Below are 24,105 nucleotides of genomic sequence, written 5' to 3' on the forward strand. Positions count from 1 at the left end.
CTTTATATGGTACAGAGTGTTGGACGACTAAAGGGGAGCACAACATAAGTTAAGTGTGATAGAGATGAAGATGTTGAGATGGATGAGTGGTAATATGCGATTAGATAGAATAAGAAACGAAGAGAGAGAGAGAAAGAGAGAGAGAGAGAGAGAGAGAGAGAGAGAGAGAGAGAGAGTTGGAGTAGTACCTATTGTGAAAAAGATGGTATAGAATCACGTCTCAAATGGCTTGGACATGTAAAAAGAAGACCGACAAAGCACCTAATCAGGAGGATGGATAAAATGAAAGATGGACACGGGTGAAAGACAGACGAAGATTTAGGAAGACCATCCACGAGATAATCAAACGATATTTACATGTAAACGGTTTCTTTATAGATATGATAAATAAAAGAGCTCAATAATATCGTTTGATTCATATAGTCAATCATACTTTATGGAATAATACTTTGTTGTTGTTGTATTACATTAAAAAAACGTATTATATTGATCGTAATTAAAAATGTCAAATGACCTGAAATTCGTTGAATTTAATTTATTTAACTCGCAAAAAAAAAAATAAATTAGACTTGAAAATTCAGCCTGCTGATAAAAAATGCATGCCAGAGCTGCCCTGCTTAACTCGCAGAATTTGGCAGGAATGGGGCCAACGGACGCCTGCTTTTTTTTATATTATTATTTAAAAACCAAAAATCAAATTTTTTAAACTTTTAAATCAAAATATTTAGACTTACATATTTTATCGAATATTTTTACAATTAATTGATTATAAAATTATAAATTTTATTTTTATTTTAATTAATTTGTTATAATTTTTTTAAAAAATAAAAATAGAGTAGCCCACTAACTAAGCGGACGAGGCTAGAGATTTTTAACTGCGAATAGGATTTTTTGTTATGAATTTAAATTTACAACAACCTTATTAGATTGGAATTTACGCTCGTGGTGAACTAAAAGAACAAGGATAATTTTTTTATTATCTTTTCATACAACCAAAGATCATTTAATTAAATTTAATAAATATGAGATGAGTTATATATGACTATATCTTAAAAGTAGGAATGACAATTCTATTCGAACCTGTGAGTATCCATCCCGTCTCTATCCGCTTGAAATCAGATAGAGTAAAAACCCGTCCCTACCCGTTTCGTTGTCATCCCTACTTAAAAGATTATTTATTTCGTTAAAAATTTAAAAGTATTATCATATTTTTAAATTTAAATTCGATGTTAGTCTTTGTGTGCGTTATTCTCTAGGTTTTATTTTGTTATGAATTTAAACTTTAAATTGTTAACATTTTAATTAATTAAATATTGAAAGTCAAACTTATAACATACTCATACCTTATTATTTTAACCCAAAAAGGGAAGTGAGGGGATGTTCATACAAGATCAAGCTGATAACTATAATTTAAAAACTAAGTAAATTTAATTAGTTTAATTTTGATGTATTGAGAGTATTTATACAGTCGTACAATTATATCATTTTTTTTAGATGATTATTCACGCTATTAATAATCATAACTTAAAAGAATAACTTCTCCATTTATTTATTTTGGTTCTAGAAGCTTTGACTAAAGTCAAGAAAAATAGAGAAGAGATGGACAGACTGTGATAAATAACTACTCTTACCACAAAACCAACAAAAACAAGTGCCAGAATTGAATTAAATGAAAAACAAGCTAATAAGTTACCAAAATAAAGAAAATAAAAAAAAAAAAAACTTTTTTCCTGCCTTTAAATAAAAAGTCTTATCCTCTCTTTACTAATTGTTTCTCTAAATGGTAACAAGTTAATTAACCATAGTACACACACTACACAGGTTGATGAAATTTTTAACTTGTTTGAGAAAGAGAATATTAAAAAGGGTGATGAATAGATTTGGATAAGGGATATTGGTGCTGGTTGGCAACAATAATAGACCCACTTTTTCATAATGGAAATATGAATATACATTAGTATGGTTATTGCATTGGTAATAATTCACACTATATAGTACCACATATTTATATAACATCAAAAAGAACAAACTCCAAATTTCACGCAGTAAAGTGTCACACACAGATTAACCAAAAACCTAGTCCTATGGATTCGAGTATACATATGTTGCTGTTTATACCTATGTTTCACTTGAATAAAAGGGACATGGAAACAGGAAATTTGTGACTATGTTAGTCACTAGTATCTTACCTTTTTTTCTCACTAATTAAATGTTGCCAAAGAAAAAGTAATGACTATAAAAGAAAAATTGTAGGAAAGAAAGGGTACTACAACATTTTTGTTATGAGTGTAAAGTGATGTAGTAGCTTAATACACTTTCCTCGCTCATATATGGTTACATATTTGAAGCATCAAGTAGTTTGCAATAAAAAAATTTAAGTTTAATTACTCTGTTAGTTTCTATAGTTTTGTAAAATTTTTAATTGGGTCTTTATATTTTATTTTTTTTATTTAATTGGGTTCTTACACTAATTTTTTTTTTCAATTAAATTCTTCTTAGTAGTAATTGGCTTAATTTTATGGAGATCCAATTAAAAAAAAATTGGTATAGAGATCTAAATAAAAAAAAAAAAAGTGTAGGGACCCAATTAAAAAAAATTGGTGCAAAGACTCAATTACAAAAAAAATACAGGGACCTAATTAAAAATTTTGGAAAACTATAGAGACCAACAGAATAATTAAACCAAAAATTTATTCGAATGTTTCAAAGAATAAAAAATACACAATAAACAAAGTATGATACAAATATTCAAATTAGGGTAAAATACAAATTACTTTTCTAAATTTTGAATTATGTGCAATTAAGTTTTATCAAAAAGTATAATTATATTTTGTTAGGTAAATCCAATTTTAAACTTCATCACGATCCAAAAAAGTATGGAACGCAAGTTAGGTACCAGAGATCAAAGGAAGGAATGAATTGTAATATGCAAAACAGAAGCTAGCAGAGATGAATCTGTTAAGGGTGTACATGGTTCGGTCTAAACTTGAAGATTTGGTTTAGACTCGAATATTTTGGGAGTTAATTTAGTGTGATTTTACTAAATCTAGAGTTAGATAAAAATTTTAAAATAGACTCAATCATTATTTAGAGTCGGGTCAAGGCGAAAGATGAAGACTGGGACTGAATTATGAAGACTGAAAAACTGAGACTGAATTAAGTCTCTATATTGTGTAAAATCTACTGGACTGAATTATAATTTAGTATGATGTTTAATTTAAAATAAATATGAAAATTGGAGGATAAATTTGAAATTTGAAAAGTTAAATTAAGATATTTTGAGAATAAATATTTTTAAAGTTTTAGTCTTTTGTTTCTAAAATTTTAGTCTCTTATATTCTCACTTTCTAAAGATACTGAAAGGATTGAAATTTTAGAAATAAAAACTGAAATTTTAGTTTCAGTCTCAAGCTACCAAACACAATATTGAGTCCCAATCCTTCAATTTCAGTCTCAGTTTTTCTAACCAAATGCTACCTAAAGGAATAAAAAAAGGTGTATATAATTTAAATTAATTCTAATATATATTATGTTATTAATTATAAATTTATTATTTTATTTTTAATCACACTTGTTGAATTAAAAAATAGATCAAAGAAGCATGAAATTAGAATTTATGAACAAATTCAAGTTTAAATATGGATATTAACTTCTTGGTAACAAGTATGTTTTTTTCTTTTTTGTAAGTTTATCATAATTTTTTGACATAAAGTTTTTCAAGATCCGGACTTTACTGGTTAAGATTTGGATTTAGTGTGATCCAAAAGTAATAAAATTTTATCAAATCTAAGACTGGATAAAGGTCTCAAAAATAAACCTAATCATTATTTAAGATCAAATCTGAATCAAGACGAACCTAACTTCATCCATCTTATATACACCCCTAGAATTTGTTAAAAAAAAAAGAATTTTATGCTTTGAAGTCTTAGTTACAATAGAGTAGAAGTGTACAACTTATATATGGAAGAAACTAACTATACATAACTAACTGAATACAAGACTATTATAACTAACTAAACGTAATTACAAAACAGACATGGTGAAGGGAGAGTTCTGGGATTTCTTGCTGACTAAGTCAACACATCCTTCTTAGTCTTATACCCAACAATAAAGCCCACACTTCATGTGATTTGAAACTTTTATAATATTCTACCGCACAAAGTTTTATGCTATAGTTATAAATTAAAGATATAAACTATTACGATACCTAAAAGCAAATATATATACATAGTTTTTGAAAAAATATGATACATTAGGAGTCCGAAAAAAAAAGACAATAAAAAATTACATCACACTCGAACGTCGACGATATATGAAAACAATAGAAATATATATATAATTCAAAAAGAGATACATAACAAATACTAGTCCCGATCTGTAAAGACAAGGTCGACTAGTAAGTATAATATATCCCAGAAAAATACAAAATACAACCTGTTTTTCCAAAGTCAATCTCTAAGAGGGACATACAGTTACAATATACAAAAGTGGAGAATAACATCTAAATACACAATGAAAACCCAAAAGACAATCTTCGCTTCCGGAAAGAAACCAGCACGCTCAACAGGGTGCGTCGCATCCTGTATCTATAAAATTAAGAATTTTCACAACGGGTGTGAACATCATCCTTTCGGGTTCTCAGTAGGATAATAATTCCGAATAGAGATAATATAAAAAGATATGAACCTGCTAGGCAATCCTAAACTCCAGTCATTCAAGGTTCAAGCCTAGGATCCTTTATAAACCAAACAGAAAAAATCAAACTAAGTCTCAGTCCATTCGATCTTATCAGTCTTAAACAGTTATCATTAATAATACTCAATCTCAATCTCAATGGTATCTAAGTATCATCATTATTCTATCTATCAGTGTTCGCAATCTCATAAGTCTGATAAAATTTCATTAGTCTCAATTATATAGAAATATCAGATTCTTGCTCTTCTCGATATTTAGTCTTAATTTGGAGTAAGTGGGCAAACCACTGCATCTACCTACGGAGTCTCAAATGTCTCAAACTCAAGCCGGAGCAAGTGGGGTGAACCACTATATCAGCTTAGAAAATCTCAATCTCAATCAAATTCATCTTTCCATCATTCAATTATATCAATACATCACATCGGTAACAACCCTTAACGTCACCATCGCCAACATAAAGGATCTCTCAATTATGCAAATACAGACAAGACAATACAAGGAATACAAAGATAAGGAGAATATATACAGTAATTAGATCAAATAGCATATAGGTACAATTAATCAAGAAGACAAACCAAATACAAGATGCACACCAAAATAATACACACAAATACAAATGATGCATACTTGTGTCCTATGGCCAATGAGCTCATCTATCGGTTATACAGCAAAACCCGACATGTCTGGTAGCTAAACCGAAAATTGTCTATCTGTTGCGCATTAATATCTCAGCATATCAGCTGGTTAGAGGGAATATGTTCCCTGTCACCATTAGAGGAAATACGTGCCATGTTACCATTAGAGGGAATACGTGTCCTATCACCATTAGAGAGAGAATAATGCCCTGTTACCATGAAACCAAAGAGAATCACGAACAAACAGGAGTAATCGCCGTCCTTGTTCTGGCATAACTCGGCTCAGTGCGCAAGCCAGATTCACCACCGTCCTTGCCACGAGTAAACATCAGTTCACAGTAAAGTCTTTAATCAGTTTTTGAAATCATTAAGTTCATTAACCACATTCTCATACAATTTACCAACTTATTTACCTCGTGAGCAGGACAACGCTACCATCTTCACCATATGCAGGACAAAGCCACCATCCCCACAAAGCAATAACGCACTAGACAAGTGGGATGATACCGCTGTCCTCGCCAATCCGATCACTCAGACCACAATTCATCATTATCATTTACTTAAATTAGTTTCATAAGTCGGTATGTTCTTTAACCCCAATTTGTTGTAAACTTATCACATTCAAACTCAATAACTCCCAATTCTTTTATCAATTGACAAATTTATTAATTTGTGAGTGGGATAATACCACTATTCTCACTATGGGCGGAATAAAACTACCATCTCCGCAACTATGTCATCCAGTTTAACTAAGCATTTATCCGAGAATAATTCAATTTAATTCATTCCATATTCTTACACTCATTTCAGAGCCCAAAAATAAGTTTTTGGACCTTAATTAGGAGTTACGGAAGTTTATAAGCTTGGCAGAAAGGTCAAACAGTTAAAAATAGAATTTTTATGTGTGAAAACAAGGCTTGTGCGTATGCACAACTTACAAAATTTCTGGGTAAGCGTACACATACCCCTCATGTGTATGTACGAGCATTTTCATCCATTTTGTTCCGTGCGTGGGTACCATTGTGTGCATGGGCATACATACCAGAAATCCTAGTTTTCTGCATAATCTTAAAATTAAGATTTTTACACCGTTTTTCATTCATTCATAACTTCCTTTATAAAATTTCAATTTCTTCTATTCTTAAACTATTTAAAGTTTGTTTAACTAACATAAATTCAAGCTAAGTTTGACACAAATCCAAGTTCCGAACATCAAGTTATGACGTGTCGAAATTGATCAAAAACTTATTTTTACCAAATTCACCAAATTACCAAGTTTCACCAAAACTCCATTATATTCCTTTTCAAACCATTCCAAAGTCTTATCTATGCACTTCAAGACTCATTCAATCACCTTATATCCATTCCACACCTAATCAAGTAAGTTTCAACAGACCCATTTTGATTCCATAAGGTTTTTTTTTTTCAATAAACACATTACAATTCAATCATACAACTATATCATCATTAGTTCAATCATCAACTCAATCATGGCAATCCATCACTTGCCGTAATTTACCTTATAGGAGATATCTCATCTTATCTCGGCCTCCGACCCAATTTTTGCACCAATTGCCATTATAGACAATCATACCATATCAAGTCAATTATACATATCCAATATTATTCATCAAACACCAATTTCACATAATCAATTCAATTCACCAAAAATCACAACTAATCAACACAACATCAACCAAATTTCATTCAATCCTATTTTAAGAAGAACTAATCTAGACATTCACATAATCTTACAATATACCTACTTGAAACTAAAATGTATACCTCTTAAACGGCGGTTCTAAATTTTCAAATCTTTTCCGGCTCAAAATCCACCAACATCACACCAATTGGATCCTGCACTCAATTCTTAAATTAGTTTCATAAGTCGGTATGTTCTTTAACTCCAATTCTTTGTAAACTTATCACATTCAAACTCACTAACCTCCACTTCTTTTATCAATTGATAAAATCATTAATAAAAAATAATTTAAGAGTATATTATATTTATCTCTTTAATAAAAAATATAATCTTTCTTTTTAAATATTTTATTAATTAATTCTTCTTAATAGTTTTGATAAAGGTAAGTATTTTTTTAATAATTAAAATTTTTAATGGTTTTTTAAGATATTTTTTGAATTAAAATATAAATTTAAAAAAATGATATTTTTTATTTTTCACAATTTGATAATATTAAGGGAATTCAAATGATACCTTTTGAAATGTTAAGCATAAAGTGCACATGAACAAAAATTTCGGGGAGATTAGTAATATTTTATCCGTAAAATAATATAATAGTTTAGTTATTTTATTAATTTTTATATGTATATCAAATTTGTAATTAAGTTTTTATATTTTTTTTTTAATTAAGTTTCTACAATATTGTTTTTGTAATTAACAAAATATTTTTTTACAAATTAAAAATACTTACAACTAAAAACCTAATTAGAATTTTTACCATATTTTTTAGGAGGAATATTTCATTAATTTTAACATTTTTTACACGAAATAATCTAATTACAAAATTAAAAGTAAACTAGAGATTAAATTAAAAGAAAAATATAAAAATTTAAATGTAAATTTGATAAAACTGTAGACTACGAGTTAATACTCAAAATGACCCCTGAAATTTGATTCCGATTCAATTTAGCTCTTCCATTTTCAATTGACTCAAATTTTACTCTAAAACTTTGAAACGTGACTCAAACTAGCTCTTCCATCCATTTCTATCACCGGAGCAATGACGTGTCATGTTTAATTGACACCTGACATCGAATAGACGATGTCGTTTTACTGTTCCCACCAATTCACTGTTTTTTCATCACATAAAATTCAATTGATTCTTCTTCTTATTGCTCCTTTCGTATACGCTTTGGAATTGGAGAACCAATGTCGTCACTGTATGCCAAGTTAGAAGCTGTTCTCACCTGCTTCATTTGTCCCTAGTGAAGACGAAAAACCTGCGAACAACTATTTGTGCAAGAACAAATTAGTAACAAAACCATGACTCTCAACCCTTAATGCTTCGTTTTTATATTTTTTGTTGGTTGAGGTTTGTTGATCATTATTTTTTGTTTTTTTATCAGTAAGTTAATCAGAAACTTGGGTTTATTATGATAGTTAATAGCGTTAGGATACTAGGGTTTAAATTTTTTTTCATTGTATTTGCGCTATGATCAACTGTCAGTGATGTGTTGGGTATATAGATGTTAGTAGCAACATATTTGATAGTTTTGGAGTTTTTGATTTGGTTGCTTGCATTTTTTGTTTTTCAATTTATGAGAAGTTGGGTTTAATGGAGGATTTAAGTTGGATGTTAGTAGCAACGTATTTTTTTGCTTTTAATTTGGTTGCTAGCATTTTTTGTGTGTTTTGGTTTGAAGAAACTTAATTATGATTGATGATACTCTAGACATCACGTTTGATATATTATAGCAGTTAATGCTATTGCTGCTTGAATGTTATGATTAACTACTATGAATTTTAGTTAATATGTTTAAATTTTGTTTTGGTTTAATTATTTTGATATATTACAGTAGTTAATCTGTTGCAATGATTAATATGTATAACTTTTAAGTTAACTTATTTATATGTAATTTGCATATTTTATTTTCTATTTTAGAAATACAGCTTCCACAATAGACATGGTTCATTTTATTACAAATATATATATATATATATATATATATATATATATATATAATATATATATATATATATATATATATATATATGACTTTACATGTTATCTCATATTTCAATTATCACTTTCTCTTTCATAGACAATAATCTATACATACAAGTCTAAATAGAATAATAATGATAGGCAGAACAATATTCTACATTCTGAAAGCTCGAATTTCAGTTTCAACTACACTAATCTTTCATTTTAGATTGATCTTTAAATGCTCTTCGTTGATTTGAGTTTTATTTTTTTCAACTATGTCATCATCTTCACTTACATCTGTTTATACAGATAAACCACACCATATATTTTTAACTGTCTAAAATACTTAAAAAAACAAAAAAAATGAGAGGAAGAACAATACAAAACTAAGAAGATATTTAGTAAAAAAGATGCATAATCAAGTATGAGTATTCAAGCAATTCACATTATAATTAGGGCATCCATAAAACAGTCTTTTAGGTTCACGTCTGTACCAGACCAGCAAAAAACGGATCGTATCCCATAGCCACACCAACGCGGAACCTTCCCACCTCTGTCATGATGTGCATTTCTCACCCAATTGCCATGCAAACGAGATCTACTCAAACTTTGGGAAGTTTTGCTACTACTCCTCAACATCCTCCCTAACTCACCAAAAGGGGTTCAATTTGGGGCTAGCTTTTTATGTTTAAATCCCAAATTTCAAATGGTTATACCTATAAAAATTTTGCCACGTCATAATATAACAATTAAAAGTGTCAGGTGTCAATTAAATGTGACACGTTATTATTCCAGTGATAAAAGTGAATGAAAGAGCCAGTTTGAGACAAACCTCAAAATTTTAGAATGCAATTTAAATCAATTGAAAATTGAAGAGCTAAATTGAGTCTAAAGTAAAAATAGAATAATCAAACCTAAAATAATTATACCTTAATCCCAAAAACTAACTAAAAGGTTGTAGCTTTAACAGTACACTTAGAAAAGTTAATATATAAAAACAAAAACAAAGCTAACACAACTACTCTCAACTCTCAAGCGATTTCAAACTTATAATAATAATAATAATAATAAAAGCGTCTCTTTTATGAACAACACATATATAGCATATTCTCCATCAATCTTGACCTGCTTATACACCGTTCATTTGAATCCTATTTTTTCATAATCAGCATATTCTTGCAAACAATTACTCGTAGGTAGCTTTATACCACACATGTTAAGATCCGAACCTCAAAATGTGATTCATTATACGCATCTAAAAAGCCCCCCTATATGTAGCTAGTAATTAGCTATTTTTAATGCAATATAATTATTCTAAATTTTATGGACTCAAGAAAAATAACATTGCCATGACACAAACTTTTTTTTTTTTGGTGACGACAAACTTTAATTTATTGGGAGATCGGAGATGCAACTTGATTTTAAATTAAAAAAATACTCGTATACTCTTAAATATATTAAATATGTTTATTCTAAAAATATTTATTATTGTAATTATTTAATTTTATTTTTCTATGAATAAAATTTGTATTATTAAAAAAGAGTGATTTTGATTATGAATTTTTAAATGATATATATGTATTAATAATGTGTTCTAAAAATATATAAATATTTCTTAATTATTAAATCTCCTTTAAATTGAATATCAAAAATACTATATATTTATGAAAAATTAATTATTAAATTAATTACTATATATTCATATATTATACATTTTTATATATATTTTATACAAGTATTATTTAATTATTGATATTCGGTTGTATATATGTAATATAATTGATTAAATATTTATGTTGTAGAAGTGGGCAGTGCATTACAGTGAACCTTGCACAAAATTTGGTGTGTGGAAGATGTTAAAGCTTTATTATTAGGGTAGAGTTGTGGCCTTTTTTCCCACCCATTGTGGTTGTGGAAATATTTGTAAGTGGAATTTAATTTTGATGTACTGATAGTATAAAATATTTTATACAGTTGTATAAGTATATTCGTTTTTTATATGAGTATTTATATAATTAATATAAAATATTATTATTTTTATTGATATAATATTATATAATTAAATATATATATATAATTAATTTATATTAACAGTATATCAAAATTAAATTATTTTTAAGTGATATCCAAACGTCTTTTGTGTTAAAGAAACCCAAAAAGAAAGAAAAATTAAAATGAACACGAATAGGGACATGGTGGCTCCCGGGACCCCAGGACCAGGACTATTATAGAGACACATAATAATTATAGCAAGAAAACTCCAATTTTGTCTCCATGAAAAATCTCAAGGACCAACTAGTCCATTAGAATTGGAAAGAGCTAAATTTGTGTTTTGTGAAATAATTTTATTTAATCCAAAAAAATAAATATATTAATTGTTTAATACATATACAAATTTTACATAAAAATAAATATATTAATATTGTTTAATACATATACAAATTTTACATAAAATAATTTAACTTATCACATGTTTTCTAATAGTAAAATATAAATTTAAATTTGAGAAATGAATTTATCCTTAGAGTATTTATAAGTTATATTAGGGATGAATTGGGAGTAATTAATTTTTATTATGAAGTGAAATGTTTAATCTAAATGTATTTTAAATAATTAATTTGCCCTTTTTTTGTCACAATTTTATTTTATTTTTATCTTGATAGAAAAGTTTGCTTAGAACTCAACCCATGATTTTTCTATTGAGCTAAACTTTAATTTCTCTCATCAATTAGTTTTCTAATTGTGCTTTTCATGCATCTAATACAATAATCAATGCAATATTCAAATAGAGTTACGAATCAAGTTAAGCCTCTCAATTTCATAGGCTTTGTCTACCCACAAAAATTTCATAGGCTTTATTACCGCTAATAATTTAATTATCAGTATAACCCAATTTAAATTGGTTAAATATTCAGCTAACTTATTTACTTAAACAAATATTATCGGCTAAATTTAAATTTAATCATATATAAAATAATTTATTAATTAATAATAAATTTATAAATTAAAATTTTTTATATATACAATAATTAATTTTAATTTATCGAATTAAAAAATAACAGAATTAGTGATCAATATGATTTTTGGGGAAGCAAAGCATATCGTCATTGAGAAAGCAAAAGAGAAATGGGAATTGAAAGAGGTAGCTAGGAACCATAAAATTAAAATAATTGGATTGTGCAAAGTTACATCATTATTCGATCGGCGCACTAAAAAATCTTCTCTTTTATTTTGATTTGTGGCTGACTGCACCATTAATTATTGATTTAATAATTTGTTTAGGGACGATAAAGAAAAAACGCACACAATTCATATTTATTAATATTTAGTAATTAATTAAAGAGCAATGAAATTCATGTTTCATGTAAATCTTGGTGGCTGGCTAATGCTGTGGATGATAGAGATGGCTAAATCTATTAATGGGTCAACTCTTCTTTTGACTTGCGTGTCTCATCATGTTGAGTAGTTAATTCAAAAACATGGGTTGAAATTATAACATTTTACTGTGGGTTAATTAACAACCTAATAAGGGTTATCATGTCAAATTACCTAAAATAAATAAAAAAGCATAAGTTGCATTGGTTGGTTAAATTAATCTAATTATTTTTTTAATTCTTAAAGAATAGTTGATAAATTAAATACCAGGAAACAAAAAAAAAAGCAGTCAATAACTTGTCAATTTAATTTTTTTTAATTTCTAATATATATATATATATATATATACACGTAGTAAACTTTCTATGACTTTTGCTAAGCGTAAACCTTTTTCTCTGCTTGCGTTTTCCTCTTCCTCCTCCTCCTCCTTCTCCTCCTCCTCCTCATTTTCTGCTCGCATTATAGGCTTCGTCATTCTCATCTACTCGCATTTTCTTTCTTGTTCTTCTTCTTCTTCTCTACTCGCATTCTTCGTTATGGATCTGGATTGATTTAAACGTAATAAGCTCCGTCGTTCTTCTTTTTCTTTGTTTTCTTCTTCGATCTGGACTTTTGAATTGAAATAATGAATGAATCAACTTCAAATCAGTTGAATGAGAGCGATTTTGATTATTAAATTTTGAATCGAATTCAATGGAATGCAATTGCTAATTTTATTTGAATTGATAATATCTAAATTGTAGATAGAGGTGTTTTGAATTTGATTTTGTATAATGGATTATATTTCGTTCACTGAGTACTACATAATTGTTTCATCGTGAGTATGTGTTTCGGTTCATCATGCAGAAAGCTGTTTGAATTTGATTTTATATAATAAATTATATTTTGTTCACTCAGTACTATAGAATTGTTTCACCATAATGACGTTTTCGGTTCATTATGCAGAAAGCTGTTTGAATTTGAATTTATTTAATGGATTATGTTTCGTTCACTCAGTACTATACAATTGTTTCACCATGAGTACTGTGTTCGGTTCATTATGCAGAAAGTTGTTTGAATTTGATTTTATATAATGTATTATGTTTCGTTCATTTAGTACTATATAATTGTTTCACCATGAGTACGTGGTTCAGTTCATTATGCAGAAACTATTTGAATTTGATTTTATATAATGTATTATGTTTCATTCACTCAGTACTATACAATTGTTTCACCATAATGACATGTTTGGTTTATTTCTATTCTGCACAATTCAAAACTCTCCCTCTTCACCTTCTTCTGCTTCTTCACCAGAGAGAGAATGAGAAAAAGACAAAAAAAAATACAGCAGCAAATAACAACAAAAGAATGACGATAAGAAGAAAACACGTGAAGAAGAAGGAACGCGAAAAAGAAGGAGAATGAGGAGGAGGAGGAACGCGAAGAAGAAGGCGAAGAAGTAGGGATGGACATACCGGGGGGGCGAATGGAGGCCTCGACCCCCCAACTTTTTAAAAAAAAGATTAATAGTAATAAGTTATTAAGTATGATTTAATTTTTTAAAAAATTTATTTAGTATTTAGTTTAATATAAATAAAAGTCTAATCTAACTTAAATATTAATGATTTCTAATATCTAAAAAGTAACAATATTAAAAAAATCTGAAAAAATATTATTACTAATATTTTTAAATTAAATAAAATTTTTCAAATCTCATAAAGTAGATTTTTTTTCTTCTTTTGAGCGTTCTTCTTGATTCATTTGGTATTAGTTCTTTATGTTTCAACTACTACAACTGAGAGATCTTTTTTAGCTATGAATATTGTGAAGAATAACTCAGAAACAAAATGAAAGATGAATTTCTTACTAATTGTCTTTTAATTATATTAAAAAGAAAATTGATGAAAAATTTGACACATATTCTATTATCGATAAATTTTATGATACAAAAAATTGACTACTTTGTTAATAAAAAATACATACATATTTTTTGTATTTTAAAATATATTCTCTATCGGTATATTTTTGTAATACATTTTACATTATATAATTTTTTGCATAACTTTTTAATATTATATATATTATTGGCCCCCATGATAATATTTCTGGATCCGTCCCTGCGAAGAAGAAGAAGAAGAAGCGCAAGGGAGAAGTGAAGAAGAAGAAGAGAAGAAGCCTTGGGCAAGAGCGGTGGTTTCGTGTGTGTTAGGTGCGTGTATTTCACGTTTCATTTAGTGTTATTAGATTTTTTTGTATTGGGCCAACTTGGATGGATTTAGATACAAAATTACATGGATGTGTAGCATGACCCATCTTAAAATAACAGATAAAAAAGAGAAGGAAGTTCACTTACAATAAAATAGTATTTTTGCGACAATTGTTTTACTCTTTAATGACAGTTTTAATATTCATTAAATTTTTCATGACAATTATTAAAAAAGTATTGTCAATTTGAATTTTGTTATCATAAAATTATTTATTCAAAAAACATAAGCTGACAGGAAAAAACATTAATGGTTATATCTCTAACACTTCGCTTCAAATAAGAGTTTCTTTTGGATTTGTTTAATTTTTATACAAGCCTTCTTTTTTTTTCTTTATTTACCTTATGTTATTTTTTTACTTTTGAGGTTTACAAAAGATCAAATTCTAGACTTTTTATATATAGAGTTTTGATACCATATCATAAAACTACTTATTTTAACAACTTAAACTAATAGAAAAATACAACATTAATAGTTATATATTTAGTGGTTGTCAATAAATATAGTGACAGTTTTAGACAATAGTTACGAAAAATGATAAGGAGAATAAAAAAATAGTTATACGCACACCTTAAAAATATAACTATTATATACTAGTATAATGAAAAGAGAATAATTAAATAAAAATAAGAATAATAACACAAATTTAAGTTGTTTTAGATCACATAGCCAATCTCTTTTTTAAAGGGAGTGCTTTGTTATATACTTTGTTTTGTCGTACTAATAATTTAGATCACCTTATATAACAGTGCTTGGCAACATTTCTCCTTGTTTCTGTTAATATTGTAAGTGTGAGGAGTGTTAAAGTTAGTCCCGCATCAAAGAAAGCAAGGAAGAGTGAGAAGTTTATAAGATAAGAGACTCATTAACTTACTACCTTAAAGTTTTGAGTTGGATGTGGTGTCTTCTCATCTTATGTTATCTCACTTGATTCCTCCCCAAAATCTCATCTTATGTCAGCTCTGATACTACTTGTTGGGCCAACCATGGAGAGTTTTCGACCACCGGGGAGATTTTGGAGAGGAATCAAGTGAGATTTTTTTATAAAAAAGAAAGGGTTTAGATTTCTAAAAGATTGAATATTGTTTCTTTGAAAAGGTTTTGAACAATTAGCTATTGGTTTTTGAAAAGATTTATAAGGCAATGATAATCATTGAGCTTGAAAATTGTTTTCTTATTAAATATTTTCTTTTGACAATTCTGAAATTCCGTGGTGAGACCGTGTGGTTAGGTTCTCACCCCCTACAGCTTTACCTTTTCAGGAATCAAATGAAGAACTATTATGAAGAGTTATACTACGTTTTGGTTTATATGATGTTGTATTAATTAGATTATTGTTCTTTCCTCGTCTTTGTTATTACAATTCTGTAAGAGGGATAGGAGTTTTGTGTTTTATATGTATATTATTTTATAAGCTATTAGATAAGAAATCTTGTATATGAATCTATGTGTTTGTTTTTTTAAGATAAAGTATTTAGTTATGATTTTCAAGGAAATCAGCGATACAGTATCGAGTCACTGGTTCCTATTTTAATATCTAGTATATAAAGTAGTCGTAATACTTCTTGCTATTAGAGTGGCGCAGTCGGAAGCGTGACATTCTGGTAGTGAAGATGTTACACTCCTCACTCTTCCTTGCTTTCTTTAATGTGGGACTTACTTTAACTCTCCTCACACTTACAATATTAACAGAAGTAAGGAGAAATGTTGCCAAACACAGTTATATAAGGTGATCTAAATTATTAGTACGACAAAACAAAGTATATAACAAAGCGCTCCCTTTAAAAAAGAGATTGGCTATGTGATCTAAAACAACTTAAATTTGTGTTATTATTCTTATTTTTATTTAATTATTCTCTTTTTATTATACTAGTATATAATAGTTATATTTTGAAGGTGTGCTATAACCATTTTTTTCATTCTCCTTATCATTTTTAGTAATTATTGTCTAAAACTGTCACTATATCTATTGACAACTACTAAATATATAACTATTAATGTTGTATTCTTTTAAATAATACAAAAGAGACTCTTATTTAAAGTAAAATGTTAGAGATATAACGATTATGGCATTAATATTGCATTATCCTTTCAGCTTATGTTTTTGAAATAAATAATTTTATGATAACAAAATTTAAATTGACAATACTTTTTTAATAATTGTCATGAAAGAATTAATGAATATAAAAACTGTCATTAAAGAGTAAAATAATTGTCGCAAAAACACTATTTTGTTGTAAGTGAACTTCCTTCTCTTTTTTATCTGTTATTTTAAGATATATTAGTAAAGATATAAAGTATAATACAATGAATTTTTTTTTTCCTTTATAAAAAAATGTACATTTTATGCGTGAAACAAATTTTAGCCCTCATCAAAGTAATGAGAGTTAGCCTTCTAGAAATATCTTAAATCTTATAGGAAACATTTTATGTGTACTGGAGAGCACCGGTGCACCAGTTATTTTAACTGTTAATTTCAATTAATATATATTATATATTTTTTATAATTCAGATCAACGGTTAAAATAACTGGTATACCAGTATTCTCGGTGCACTTAAAACGTTTCCAATCTTATATATAGTGCTAAATTCTTTTTCTCATAATATATAGTCCTAAGACGATTGAAAGAAGGATAGATAGAACATAGTTTATATATATGCATTAATGGAGATGGAATATTCCTATTTTGCCTTTTCAACCCATGTAATTTGATAGAAACAAACGATGTAATATTTCAAGTTTCATGCCACTTGTCTCACCATCAAGAGTGGATAGATATATATAAAGAGAGCAATGAGGAATTGCTCTTTCTTTAAAAGTTATTTTGTTCCATCATCATGAGCAGTAGTGTATCTATATTATTACAGATCAAGAAGATGCAACTAGGCAAAGTAAAATTTCAATTACACCACTACATACTACTATTTTGATTCTGAAGTTCAATGCATAGTTTTTAATGATCCATTCAAGCGCAATATTTTTGTACCTTAGCTAGTAGAGAATATTCTATGCCCATTCACCCAGTTCTTCTATAAGTCACCAAAAAAGCCAGTTCTTCTATAAATTAAAGATTTAATTATTATTATATTGGTTTTTATAATTTTACTAAATTTATAATTTAAATTTTTTTATATATATTTTTAATTAAATTTTTATATTATTTTAAATTTTATAATTAAATTTTTTTATGTAAAAAATATTAAAATTAATAAAATATTTTTAAAAAAATATATAGTTAAAGATTTCATTAGATTTTTAATTGTAGATACATTTAATTTATAAAAAAATATTTAGTTAATTCTACTATTTGTTACACTAAGAAGTAAAAAAGTCTTAATTACAAAATTAAAAATAATATAAAAACTTAATTAAAAAAGTATAAAAATATAATTATAAATTTAATAAAATTATAGGGACTAATAGAATAATTAAACCTAAATTAAATCAATGGATGCAATTACAATTGAATTATACCACAATGATAAAATTGACAGATAAAATTTATTTTTCTCTTTCGTAACAATTTAGAATTTTATGGTCATTTCAAAATTACATTAGAACAAATTGATGGTTTTGAGCAACTGTTGCGAATTTCTCATCTTTATTTGCAGTGCTTCAAAACCGTAATATATAGGTTATCGAAAAATAAAATTGCAACCGTATCGTACCGTCGCGATTTATTATTTGAGTTTAAAAAATAAATAAAAGATTACAACATGGCAATTCATACTATTTTACCTTACCATATTTTGTTATCTTTACATCATAATTGATCAAATAGGATAAACTTAGCTTGCATATATTGTATTAATAATATCAACCAATATATATAACTTTTTGCTTAACCACAAAACACAATTAAATTCTACTAATAATTATTACCAATATATATAACTTTTTTGTATCACTAACCAATCACGATATTTTATACTAATAATAATTATGATTATTTTAAATATAATAAAAACTTGAATGCAGTTAATTTTACATAAAATTAAAAATTATTATATAATAATTTAATTAAATTTATTAAATTATTTAATAACTCTTAAACAATTATTTACGGATAGTGAAAATTCAAGTGTAGTCGACTTCACGTAAAGTTGATAATTATGAGTTGTTAGATAAAAATTTAGTCAAATCAATCAAATAATTTAATAACTCTCAATTGTCAATTTTATCTAAAATCTACTATAAAATCTACTATAAAATTAACTGTATCTGAATTTTTACTTTTATGGAAGCATTATAGATATGTAATTGCAGAGAGGAAGAGGGGAATGGAGGGAAACTGAAACTATGAGTTGTAAGGCTTAAAACCACCACATTGACATGGTGGGTGACACGTCAGAATTAAAGGAAAACTTTTGTGGTGGGGCCCAGGAATTTCATGGAAGCATGCACCAGTAATTAATAATGGTAACTAGTTTTAGATGAACACATTATTACCATGGCCTCTTTGGTAATGGTACGGTGAAAAAAGATGTGCACCAAACAAGTCTAGTTTAGTTAGGTCCATGTATAGGGTAAGAAAAAGTTCTTCAACTTGTTGTGCTAACACTTCAAAAATATTCAACTAATATAGTACCTTTTTGGTTACTATATGGAATTAACGTGAGTTACATATGATTAAGGAAATGACTTTTATATTAGTTCAATAATATAATCAAAAATTAAAATAAAAACTAACAGCTAAGTGAATTTTTAATCAAATCTCACTTATTGAGTTATTGTACGCACATATTTTTGTTATTGTCGTTATTTTTTTGTTTTTTTTTTCAATAATATATATTTTTTATTTTTTTCTTTTTTTCTTTTTTTCCTGTATCCTCTTTTATTATCATTATTATTGTCGTTGTCTTCATCAAAATTACTTAGCACAAAAATTTTGATACATAATATATAAATTTTGATGCATCATACAAAAATTTTTAAAAACAAAATATCAGTATAAAAATTTTTAAAAAACCACATGTCTAAAATATTGAGACCCAATCAACAAAATATATATAACACAGAGACTTTGTTGTACAGCACAAAAATTTTAATACACAAGATAATAATTTTTTAAGAATCACATGCTCGGAATATTAGTAAACAAAATATATTTGCACAAAAATTTTATGTGTTATATGAAAAAATTTTTTGTTATTTTTTTTGTTATATGTAAAAATCTTTATATATGAAAAAAATTATGTCTTATATCAATAAGTTTTTGTGTTTTTTAATAAAAATTTGTGTTAAAAAAGATTGAAAAAGCAGAAATGTGTGACGCATATACATACTTTTTTTTGTTAGACTTATGACAATTTAGTTAAAATTGGTTACAAAAATACTTATACATATAACATCACCTTAAAAATTATATGTTAACTTATTATTGTTAGATATAATAATTTATATTTTTTCTTCTATCTGTTTAAAATCTTAGAAAAAGTGACTTTATATCTTAATGTGAGAATTTTTATGATCTAAACGTCTAGAGCCATTTTTTGTTAGGCAAATCAAAAGGAGACCTCCTTTAATTAATTTTAAATTTAAAAAAAAAATAATTTTATGACAATTATATATGAATTAGAAATATAATTATGCATAAATAATTTCATAATATGATATCGAAACTTCTAAAAATATATAGTTTGATATTTATTATTGAGCATAAAAAAATAATTTCAGCATAAAATCAATAAAAGAGAAAGAAAGCATATGAAAAAAAAGTTTACACAAACTCAAAAAAAATTTTTACGTAAAAAAATGTTAAAAATATAATCTTTTATGTGATTTTTCATATATAAACTTAAATTTAAAAAAATTAATTTTATGACAATATGACCTTATTTAATTAAAAAAGTAAAAACATAATAATTATAGAGGCAAAACATATATGTAGTTAAATTTATATATATTGAATTCTAATACGTCTATATTTATGGTGATTATAGTAGCTATGTAAGTATTGTTAAAATTAAAATTATATTTTTGTTTCAATTTTAGTAACAATTTTTTTAACAACACGTATTGAAAAGTATTACTAAATAATAATTAAAAAGATAATATTTTAATTTTAATAAAACTTTTTGAAATACCACAAATCTCCCATAATAATATTTATTTATTTTAATTATTTCATATAAAAGCTAAATAGATGGTTAGCACTTAGCAATTAGCACTATATTTGTTCTCTGTTGCCTTTAGCAACTTGGACTCACCTTCCTCCCTTTTGGAGTATATAAATACACCTCTCTTCCTATGCTTCAATTCGTTCAATTTGAGAGAGAGATAAGAGAGATAACACACCATCCTCTATTCTACTACTACATCTAATTAACTTCTATTATAATTATTATTAAGACTCATGGAGTTCAACCATCATTTCTGGGTTTTTATTTGCGGTCTCATAGGTATATATCATTATATATTCATTTCATCCTTTTTCTTATTTCATATGCATTCATGTTTTACTATTGTCTTAGTTCGTTTTCTCATCTCCTTCTTTCTTGTTATGACCATGTTATATTCTCACTAAACTTCTTGGAAGCATGTCATATTCATCAAATATTTTTATATTTTTCAAAATTTTATTAAAAAACTCATTTTTTTTTAAATCAACAAAGATAAAATTTTAGATTTTTAAATTATATAAATTCTCATAATAGATACTATATTATGATACTATTTTTTTTAATTTAAGTTGATAGAAAAAGATATACAAACGATTATATCGTTCAAACATTTAAAAATGTTAAAATTATTATATATATATATATATATATATATATATATATATATATATAAACTTATTTTTTAATATGTATTTTATTTTAATAACTAATTTTGATTATTAAATTCAGTATACATATATAATGTGGTTGAAAAATATTTTGTGAACTAAGTATACATCTTTCAAGAGGTATATTATATCAAAATATAAATATATACTAAGTTACTAAATAAAAACATGATAATTAACTTAGTATACTACCACACACAAACACATATAATTAATGCAGATTGCATTGCATTTCATTTATAACAGTTGATATTTAATTTAATGCTCAATGCTGAAGAATGCTTCTTTGTCTCTAAATTTTTTTCAGGCAACGCCATCTCCTTTATGGTGTTCCTATCTCCAATGTAAGTGATGAATAATCTTTTTTGCTTTAATAACATACTTGAATTAATTAATTATTAAATATTAATTAATTATGTTTTGATGCAGGCCAACTTTTTATAGAATTTACAAGAAGAAAACCACAGAAGGGTTTCAAGCAATTCCATACATAACAGCACTGTTCAGTTCAACACTTTGGATTTATTATGCAATATTTGTGAAGGATGCAACATTTCTCATCACCATAAACACCTTTGGAATTGTTATTGAATCAATATACCTTGCCATATTCCTAATCTATTCCACCAAGAAAGCCAGGGTATGAATATTCATATAACTAACTCTTGTCTCCCATATTTTTTATTATTATTATTATTTCTAAATTATTATAAAATTAATAATTAATTTTATTTTTTTTTAATATGACAGCTTTCTACAATCAAGGTTATTCTACTGTTGAATGTGTTTGGATTTGGAGCTATAGTTCTATCAACTTTATACCTTACAAAAGGAGACAAACGTGTTACAGTTATAGGATGGTTTAATCTCATCTTAAACATTTGTGTATTTGCTTCCCCTCTTGGCAGCTTGGTAAGAATTAATTAATTATTAATTAATTAAAAAATATTTTTTGTACAATTTTATAACGTTTAAAAGAAATAATTTTTTATATATACATAATTATAATATCTAATTAGATGTTATTATTAATATAAAATAAATTTTTATTTTTTATTTGACATGTTAATTATTAGTCCAAATTAAAGGAACTAATTAAATACTGGAATTGATGCATGCAGAGACGTGTGGTGAAGACAAAAAGTGTGGAATTCATGCCATTTACTTTGTCTTTCTTTTTGACCTTAAATGCAGTCATGTGGTTCTTCTATGGTCTTCTTCGTCATGACTATTACATTGCTGTAAGTATTATTAATTCAATTTAATTTCTACCGTTAATTAATTAAATTAATTATTAGATATATAAGAGCACATAATTCATGTGTTAGAATTGATCTTTGAATATTTTAATTATTCATAGCACTAAAAGCTATCATCCCTTTTCACTTTTCTCTCATTTATTTCATGCATGGTTAGATAGATAAATAGATAACTCAACTTTTAATCATATTTCATTAGGGATCATTATAATGGTTAATTAAAATAAATAAATAAATAAAAGTGTGCGCATTACTTCTACATTAGTGTTGAGTTTCCATGAAAAGAAAAATCATGGAGTGCAACATGGGACCCACACTCAAAGTGCATACATATCATTACTATTTAAAATTAGAATTACTAGCTTTTTAATTATGCATACGTGTAAGGAAATGCTATATTTGATTTTACACTTTTTCTCAATTTTTTTTATTTACTAATATTTTATTTTTATTTTTATTGCAGCTTCCAAATACACTTGGATTTCTGTTTGGAATAATTCAAATGGTGATGTACATGATTTATAGGAAGAACAAAAACGTGGTGTTAGAGGAGCCAGTGAAATTGCAAGAACTCAATAATAATAATAATAATAACAATGGACATGTCATTGATGTTGTGAAGCTTAGCACAATGGTACCCTCAGAACCAAATCATGTAGCTGTGAATGTGACACTTGTTGAGGACATAAATGGAAATAATCAAGAAGATCATCATGATGATAACCTCCACAACAAGAACCAAGTGTGAACCAATGAACAAGAGTTTGAAGAAGGGGAAAAAAAAAGAAGAAAATTAGGTTTTTAACCTAATTAAAAGTGAAAATTAGTGGGGTCCTCTCAATGATCTCATTTTCAATTTTAGGGTTTATGTTTTAATTTTGGTTAATTATTGTTATTAGTAATATTATGTATTGGCCACCTAGTACTACTGTACGGATACGTACATATATTAATGTTCAATTATTATTATTATTATTATTATCATAAAAGCTTCACTCTTTTGACATCTTCTATATATCTTTGATTCACAATCTCTCATATATATGTGATGAATAGTTTGATTGATTTTTCATTTAGAAGTTGTTGTTGTTATTATTATTATTATAATAACCATGGTTTGGGTGAAAGTTTTTCATCTTATGTATAATTTTTGCTTGGATCATGGTTTATATATAATAATTATTCTAAATGAAAACCCAAACATGCTATAGTTTATGTTCTCTCTTTTCCAATAATTTATGGATCTCTCGGTCAAACTCTACTTGGATTCTCTCTTTGTATGATGTGATAATAATAATAATAAAGAGTTAATTATTTTAGCTACTTAATTATTTTGTGATGTTATGGCTAATTATTAGCAGCACTTTTAGCTTAAAGCGCACTATAATCATCCCTATCCTAATGTTGAATTTTATATGCTTAATGCTAATTAATAGATC

The 24,105-nt window shown here is 26.7% G+C and overlaps 1 protein-coding gene across 1 annotated transcript; it reads left to right on the top strand.

The window, feature by feature from the left end:
- Positions 1–20,786: 20,786 nt before the first annotated feature.
- LOC130943363 (bidirectional sugar transporter SWEET10-like) lies at positions 20,787–23,681 on the top strand. Its single transcript, XM_057871205.1, has 6 exons — positions 20,787–21,018; positions 21,715–21,751; positions 21,837–22,047; positions 22,158–22,319; positions 22,529–22,648; positions 23,130–23,681. Exons 1-6 carry the CDS (start codon positions 20,973–20,975, stop codon positions 23,412–23,414), a joined length of 861 nt encoding a protein of 286 aa, XP_057727188.1. The 5' UTR covers positions 20,787–20,972; the 3' UTR covers positions 23,415–23,681.
- Positions 23,682–24,105: the final 424 nt, after the last annotated feature.

This window comes from Arachis stenosperma, chromosome 8 (assembly GCF_014773155.1).
Source record: "Arachis stenosperma cultivar V10309 chromosome 8, arast.V10309.gnm1.PFL2, whole genome shotgun sequence".
NCBI classification, from domain to species: Eukaryota; Viridiplantae; Streptophyta; class Magnoliopsida; order Fabales; family Fabaceae; genus Arachis; species Arachis stenosperma.